The 8,045-nt window shown below is 54.0% G+C and overlaps 1 protein-coding gene across 1 annotated transcript; it reads right to left on the bottom strand.

Moving 5' to 3' along the window:
- Positions 1 to 278: 278 nt before the first annotated feature.
- Positions 279 to 2,421, bottom strand: SMIM32 (small integral membrane protein 32). Its single transcript, XM_054168349.1, has one exon. It carries the CDS (start codon positions 1,785 to 1,787, stop codon positions 1,401 to 1,403), a length of 387 nt encoding a protein of 128 aa, XP_054024324.1. The 5' UTR covers positions 1,788 to 2,421; the 3' UTR covers positions 279 to 1,400.
- Positions 2,422 to 8,045: the final 5,624 nt, after the last annotated feature.

Raw genomic sequence — 8,045 nt, 5'->3', positions numbered from 1 at the left:
GATGGGTTCAGGGCCACAGCATCTGCCACATCTACATCCCCATTCTTATGGGAGCAGGAAGAGAGAGGTTAGGGCTCTGGGAAGCTGCAGTTGAGTTGTACCTTGAGCTGCTGGGGTCAAAATGACAGGGGGGGGGAGAGCCCTTTGCCCACTGTGTGTGGGAAATAGAATCACAGAAGAGTCTGGGTTGGAAGGGACCTCCAAAGGTCATCCAGTCCAGCCCCCTCTCCAGTCAGCAGGGGCATCCTCAGCTAGATCAGGCTGCCCAGCAGATGTTGTTGATGAGTGTGTGTGCTGGAGCTGGGGCCGGCCTGGGAGTTTGCTAGAAAGCAGCAGCTGTGCAGCAGCAGCAGCTCGGCTGCCAAGGGGAAGCAGAGGCTGGGAGAGCAAAACTGGGATGGGTGAGCATTTCAGGTGATGAGCTTTGCTGGTGAATCAAGCTGATGCCAGAATGCTAAGCATGCTTCCAGTTGTGCTAGGTGTATCTAAAGAGCAAGGAGTGGGGATGCTGTGCCTGCAAGCAACTTCTCCTCTCTCAAACACTGACCTCTGGCTCCCAGCAGTTCTCTCCTCTGTGTCCTGAACTCGGAGCACTCTGCTCTCCCCTTTCATTAGCTTACACACTGCCAACGATATTTCTTTTCTCTCCTTCCTTCTCCCCACCCTGGTTTATTTTGGTTGCATGCCATGGCAAATAAGTTTTCTTTTGTAGCTTAAGAAAGCTGCAAACAAATTCCTCGGGTATTTGGTGTGTCACAGAACTGGTAACTCAAAACCTGATGGAGGGTGCAGGAAAAGCAGCACAGCCCCCCTTGCCAGAATGACAATCAAAAGCTTAAAGAAGCATTTTCCCACCACCACCACCACATTTTCTCCTCTTGCCTGGCAGGACTCCCATTGCATTACCACGCAGTTTCAGCAGCAGTTGAGAGAAATGGGTCTGGAGAGCAAACTCATCCCCTCAGCGCGGAGCTGTGAGGTTAACACCCTGGGGGGGCGGTTTTTTCACATTTGATGCTATGGCTTCCTAAACGTGGGGGAAAAGCTCCACCAGCTGCCCAAACCGGCGCCTCTTGCGAGCGCAAATACCCTTGTACGGACGCCGCAGGGGTGGAGGGTGACATTTGCATACATCTAGAGCCTCCTGTGCGATCGTGGGTCGGGGTTTTTGCGCGGAACCGTTTCAATTTGCTAACCCCTTCTCCCCTTGCTTCAGAGCAGAGCTTTTTATTTACAGCCGTTCCCCTTTGCGTGCAGCAGGTTTTTCAGCAGTCTCTTCCTGCCACGCAGCCTACGGAGGGTCCCCTCCGTTCGCTGCCCCGCAGCAGCGGCCCTTTCTTGCGCGGGGAGGGTTCCCGGTGCCTGCTGCTGCTGGTGCAAGCCATAGTTTCTCTCTAGGGTCAGACAGCTTGTGTCCTCCACGGGCTCCTCGCCTCTCGGAGCGATCTGTCGTAAGGAAGAGTGGCGAAAAAAGAGTTTTTCAGCTGGCAGTTGATGAAGAGCACAATGAGTGTCACAGTCAAGAGCAGAAAGAAAAACATGATGATGTAAGTCACCAGGTCTGGCTTGTTGATCTCCCCTTCCTTTAAGACCCTGGCCGTGGACATGTAAAAGGCAGAGGAGCTCACGGGTCTGGGAGTGCCGCTCAGGTAGGGCGTGTTGGTCTGAATGATGAGGTGAGCTTCGGTGGCACTGGTTGAATTTAGCAGTTCACTGTACATGTTCTTGCTTAAATATCCTCCACGGTACAAGTAAAGCAGGAGAGAGATGCGGTCAGTCTTTGGCATGGGCAAGAAAGAATGTTTGCGCTCGCAGGAGGCTGCAAAGCAGCCGCATGTTGTCTACGAGCGAATGAATTCCCCGGCGCGGCTCGCTGACTTTCTTTGCGATCTTCTCGGCTCCTATTTATTTACAGCATTCATCCACAAGTATTAATCAGAAACGAAACGGGTACCTTGCGTCCTGGCCCTGGTTCCCCCAGCACACCTCTTTCGGGGCAGTGCTCTGGATCATCTGCCGCTCAGCCGGGATGGGCTGGGAGCTCCGGCAGTCTGCTGGGAGCCCTGGTCCACCCGCATGGATAAAGGCTCTGCCTGCCCCAGCTCCAGAGCTGGCAGAGAGGAGACCAGGCTCTGGCTGGCAGAGCTCACCGGCCCTGAAGGAAAGGCACGATGGATTTCCAGCCGATTTTCGGGAGCAGGAGGCACACGAATCCAGGGTAAAAGAGCAGGGGAGAGGCGGCTGCTGCTCCAGGATCCGCCTGGGTTTGCCGTTGCGGTTCTCTGCCTCGGCAGGCTCCGTGCTGGTTGAATCCCGGGGCTGTGAAGCGTTCCTTGACTTTCTCAATCCTAGTGAGCGGCACGCTGTGAAGCCAGCCTCAAGAGGCTGAGCTTTCCGCGGGAGCTTTCCAGGCACTCCTCTGGGGGGGCTTGGAGAGGGGGAAAAAATAAAAAAGGAAATAAAAGAAATAGTAATAATTAAAATTAAAACCAAATCAATGAATGGAGCAAGTCCCTTGGCTTAAAAACAAAAAGGGCATTAAAAAGAAGCAGCCTCCCCAGGCGTGGAAGGGTGGGCAGCGCCTTGCAAACCTGCTCCCTGCCCGTGGCTCAGCTGAGTTCTGGGGTGGGACTGTTCTCTCAAACAGGACTTTTCCCCCCGCCGGCAGAAGCTCCACCGCAGCGTCACCGGGTGCCGTGGGAAGGGGAGAACCGCACGGTGGTGCCGAGCAGCTCCGCAGCCCGCGGTGCCCCTGGCACTGACATGATGCTGGAAAGGAAGAGATCTTCTGATAAATCCCCGTGAGTGCCTGAGCCTCCGGCTGGAGGTTCTGAGCTGGGGGAGGGTAGCAGAGAATGGGACGAAAAAGAAGAAAATGGCATCAAACCCTTCCTTTCCTCCTCAGACCTTTGTTGTTCAAATCGAGTGTAATTACAAATGTCTTCTTTCTTTTCTTTTCGCTCTGTCTCGTCCCCGGCACCCTCTCCAGCCTGACAATTAGCATGTTAATTTAGTTTTTTCATCAAATCTCTTTTATGCTGCTATTAGCTGCTGGCTGCTCGCCAGCTCGCTCTCACAAGCTCTGGCTCCCCTGCGTCAGATGGGCTCCGAGGCTGCTTTTGTTTTAGCGCTGTGCGACTTGCAAAAGGGGCAAGGGGCAGAGCTGGGGGTTAGAGGAGCGAGGAAGTGAGGGGCACTGGGTAACTGGGCAGGGGGAAGGGTGGAACGCTTTCTCCGCTCCCGAGGTGCTGATCCAAGCAAGGGCTAAAGCTGCTTATGCTGAGATTTTGCAGCCCACAGTCCCCTGTGGTTAAAGGTTTCACTTAGCATTGTAAATGTTCCTGCTGGGAGAGGGGGGATGGAAAGAGGAGAAATCCTCTGGCCACACGGGCTTTAAATAAATGAAAATGAAGCCTCTGCTAGGTGGCAGCCCCCTCTGAGGTGCAGGCCGGAGTGTTCCTGATCTCCTGCCAAGCCCCAGGTGCTCCAGTTAAATCTCTTCGCCTCCTGCAGCTCTGATGGGGCAGTCGATGGTTAAAACCATCAGGTTCAAAAGGCACCTTTAAGATCATCAGCTCCATCTGCTAACGCGGCACTGCCGGGCGGCCACTAACGCGTGTCCCTCGGCGCCACATCTGCAGGGCTTTGAACATCCCTGCTCACTTCCTTCGGCAGCTGCCCCTTTGCCTCCACGTCTGGGGCACCTTCCAGTCACAGGGAGAGCTTCCATAAAGGCTTTCCTGATTTTTAGTTCTCTCTCCCTCGTGTTTTTTTCACTCCACTTTTCAGCCCAGGTGACCTGGCTCTTCCCCGGGCCGCTCTCCAGGAGGGCTGGGAGGTCTTTCCCTGCCTGTACTTAATGCTTCTCCTGGGGCCAGGCCTCCTGCCCGCAGAGCCCCGGGAGCTGCGCCTATTTACTCAGTGTGGGTTCAAAGAGCAGGACGCCGAGGCGGGCAGCCAGCGCGGGGCTTGGAAAAGTCAACAGAGCCACGAAAGAAAGGCTAATGCCGTTTGGCTAATGCCGTTTGCGACCGTTTCACCTCCTGTGTCTCCTGGAAATCAGAGAGTGTGTGAGCTGCAGCGCAGCGTGGATGTCTGGAAGGCTGGATGCCTCCCCAGGACCAGCCCCTCTTCAGCTCCTTACCCCCTGAGCTGGCTTTGAGCTTACCCAAACTTTGCATCCTTCTTTTATTTGTTGACTTTCTCGCTTTTATTGGTCTGCAGGAAGAGCAGGAAGGCTTCGGGGGGCCGAGTGCTATAAATTGCAGGTACAGCTTCACATGCTGGAGTTAAAAGTTGGCTGTAAACAGCTCCTCTGCAAGCGCCACCAGCTCTGCAGGAGCAGGGGAGCTACTACAAAGGATGCACGTGAGTGCCATGGTCCCGGGAGCCTTTTGTCCCTCCACAGAGATGCATTTTTGGAAGCCCTGCTTGATGGCTTGGGGTCAGAGTGGGCATGGGTGGGGAGAAGTGGTCTGTGCCAAGGTGGCTCCCTGGAGACCCTGTGCTGAGAAACCTGAGGCTCTTCAGCCTGGGAAAGAGCAGACTGGGGAAGGGATCTTATAAATGCATGCAAGTACCTAAGGAGTGCAGGTCATGAGCATGGGGCTGGGCTCCTCTGTGGTGGGCAGTGACAGGGTCAGGGCCAGGGGGTATGAATTAGAGCGCAGGCTTTCATTTGAACTTAAGGATAAGCTTCTTTCCTGTGGGGCTGCAGGCTCCCCAGGGAGGTTGTGGAGTCTCCTTCTCTGGAGGCTTTCAAAACCCACCTGGATGTGTTCCTGTGTGGCCTGCTCTAGGTGACTGTGCTTTAGCAGGGCACTTGGACTGGATGGTCTCCAGAGGTCCCTTCCAGCCTCTAGCATTCTGTGGTTCTCCAGCTCCTTCTGACCCTCCTGCCCCTGGGGAGCATTCCCCTGAGCCATCAAGGTGGAGAGAACAGCGACATGGACAGGCCAGTGACTCTGATGCCAGGAGGGGGCAAATGGGCTGTTTGGTCTGCCAGGTCAGTGCCCCCATGCCACCTCAGGTGGCTGCAGGTCTGTTCCCTGCAAACGTGGGGTGACCCCTCTAAGCCTCCTCTCTTCCCCCTCTCTGCATGCAGGCTACACAGAGCCAGACTCTATCTTTATTTTTGCTCTTTTGCTCCTGCACAATGTTCTCTCATTCCTGGAAAATCTGTCTTCTGCCCTGAAGGTGGAGTGGTTCAGCTCCAGCCTCTGGGTCGAGGATCCCTGTTAATGCTCACGGTCCAACCCCTCTGTGGTGGGATAAATCCTGGGGGTGTTTCACACAGGCTCAGGAGCTCCTGCTTGTTGGCTGGCTGAGGCTGATGGAGAAGCTGATGAGGAGGCCTGGGAGTAAGTCAGATGTGTTTTCTGCATCACTATGTCCAGGCTTGAGCTTAGAAAAGCCAAATTCCTCTAAATACTACTTGCATTGCACAAATAAGAGCTGATCCTTTGCTTGTGTCTTCCTTTGGAAAAGCACTTCAAATCCTTAGCTCCTTCTAAGTTTTCCTCCTTAGCTTTTAATTTGTTTATGTAGTAGCTTGGGTTTTGTTGTTTCTTGGGTTTCTTTCCACCCCCCCTCCACTTTTCCAGCCCTTAATGAATGTTTTGTCACTGGTTTTTTACTGTGCACTGGCACTGGTCCTGCAGGCACAAACATGGAGCCTCTGCCACTGGCTGGAGTCTCACAATAATAAACCTTTGGGTCTTGTAACTTCCTGGTGCCTTTGGAAGCCAGGTCACCATTGCTGCTCCTGGTGGCCTCATGGGGACAATCCCAGGGCTGAAGAGACTCTCTGCCTGCCCCCATCTCACCATCCCCTATGGGCACATCTTCCTCCTGGAGCAACAACACACCCCAAGGAATTTATTGGTGTTCATGGTGACTTGGAGGCAATTCTGGCCTGAGCTTGGTCCAGCCTTGCTGTAGTGTAAGGCTGAGGGATAGAACTGTTGAGACAGGGAGAGACCTTTGAGATCAAGTCCAGCTGCTCCCCTGGAGCTCACAGTCCCACTGCTGCTGCTAAGCCACTGCCACTAAGCCTCCTGTGGAGATGAAGGGCACGTCTGCCCCCCTGCAGCCACGCTGAACCTGGGCAGCTCTTTGATCAGGTTCTGTGCAACAAGGAGGCTGTTTTGCAACTCCCCTTCTGGTCTGAAAACCAGACTTAATAATCCTTCCTTGAGCTGCAGGAGTCTGGAGGATTAATTACTGAGGGTGGCAAGATGCTCTGACGCAGTAGCGAAGCCTGAGGAATCTTTTAAACCAGAGGGAGCTGAGCCCTGGGAGTGGTGGAGCTGGAGTTTCAAATCCTAGAATTGCTTAGGTTGGAAAAGACCTTGCAGCTCATCCAGTCCAGCTGTTAACTGAGCACTGCCAGCTCAGCACTAATCCATGGCCCTCAGCATCACATCTACATGGCTTGGAAATCCCTCCAGGGAGGCAGATTGCACCACTGCCCTGGGCAGCCTGAGCCAGCGCTGGGCAGCCCTTTGGGGGAAGAAATTGTCCAACCTGAACCACTCCTGCAACAGCTTGAGGATGTTTCCCCTTGTCCTATTGCTTGTTCCATGGGAGAAGAGACCCATGCCCACCTCACTCCAGCCTCCTTTCAGATAGCTGTAGGGAGTAGGTTTTGCCACCCACTAGAAAGTGAAGACCTCATCTTGCTCTGCCACAGAGCAGCTTTGCCCCAGCAGGGCAGCCCTCCCCTCTGAGCAGCACCAGGGCTGCTGCAGCTGTGCTCCCCTGCTCACACCTGCTAATGAAGCAAATGTGTGGCTCAGGGTTGGTTCTTTATTCCAGGTCTCAGTGTGAGCTCAGCCTGCTGGCAGCTCAGAGAAGCAATGATCCTGCAGATGGGGCTGGCTCTGTGGCTCTTCTGTGACTCCACAGGTGCCCCTCGGTGATGGGAGCAGCAGGTCAGCAGCACATTACCCTTCTCAGCCTGGCCATAAACTCAAGAGGTTTAGACAAACTTCCTGTAGGGAGGCTCTCAGCAGGGCTGGCTGCTGCTTCAGGGCAGACAAAAAGTGCCAGGGGAGTTGAACAGAGTGTTCCTCAGCAGGCCAGGGAGCTGGGGAGCTGAACTGTGTGTGTGCTGCTTGCTAAAGCAAACTGGGCTTGTCATCCCTAGCAGGCTGACTCAACACACCCCTTAGCTCCTGGGCTTTCCCTCCCTCACCGTGGTGCTGCTAAGGTACAAACACCCTGCAAAACACAAGGAGCATGTCTGGGGCGGGGGGCACTGCCTGTGGTGGTCAGTCCTCAGCAGAGCCAAGGTTTCCATCAGCTCAACTCTTGTCTCCCAAACTGAAGTTATCTGTAGGGTGGCAGAACAAAATTCCTTGTTTCTTTATCTATATTTATAGAGAGATATAAAAACATTTATTCTTATAATCACCTTCATCCTCCCTCCCTCCCTGTGCCTTCATCCTCCCTCCCTCCCTGTGCCTTCATCCTCCCTCCCTCCCTGTGCCTTCATCCTCCCTCCCTCCCTGTGCCTTCATCCTCCCTCCCTATTTAATCCTTCATTAAGAAAAGCCAACTTCTGCCTATTTTTCTGCTCTCCAACCCCACCTGCAGATGTATCAGGAGAGGGCATAGCTGCAGCTTCAGCTCCTGCAGCAAAGCTGACCTGCAAGATTGGCACTGCTCACTGAACACAGCCCCCCAAAGAGGGGAGGAGGGAAGGATCATGGACTGTAGGGTTTTGTGTCTGTTTGTTCCTTATTTTCCAGCAGAGTCTGGATCCTGGAGAAGGACTTGATAAATGTTATTGGTGCTCTTGGGTTAGGCTGCCTTTAATTATAGGAGAGACAATACAATGGCCCCACCTGGAGCAGCCCCAGCCTTGAATCAGGTGGAATCAGTCAGTCTTTCTTGTGTCCCCTGTTTCTAAGGCTGCCCATAAGCCTTGGAGCATCCTCTCCTTGTTCCCATGGGAGGAGGCTGGTCAGGCCTTTACAGAGAGCAAGGCTGGCTTCAGAAGCAAGAGAAGAGCCCAGCTGGGAGGTAGAGGTGGGAAAAGAGAT

The sequence above is a fragment of the Dryobates pubescens genome, chromosome 16, assembly GCF_014839835.1.
Source record: "Dryobates pubescens isolate bDryPub1 chromosome 16, bDryPub1.pri, whole genome shotgun sequence".
Taxonomy (NCBI): domain Eukaryota; kingdom Metazoa; phylum Chordata; class Aves; order Piciformes; family Picidae; genus Dryobates; species Dryobates pubescens.
Note: the sequence above shows the minus strand (reverse complement) of the source record. Positions and strands in the feature narration are given on the sequence as shown.

Excerpts from the sequence above, each read along its gene's own strand:
- SMIM32 (XM_054168349.1), bottom strand. The coding sequence starts at position 1,787 with ATGCCAAAGACTGACCGCATCTCTCTCCTGCTTTACTTGTACCGTGGA.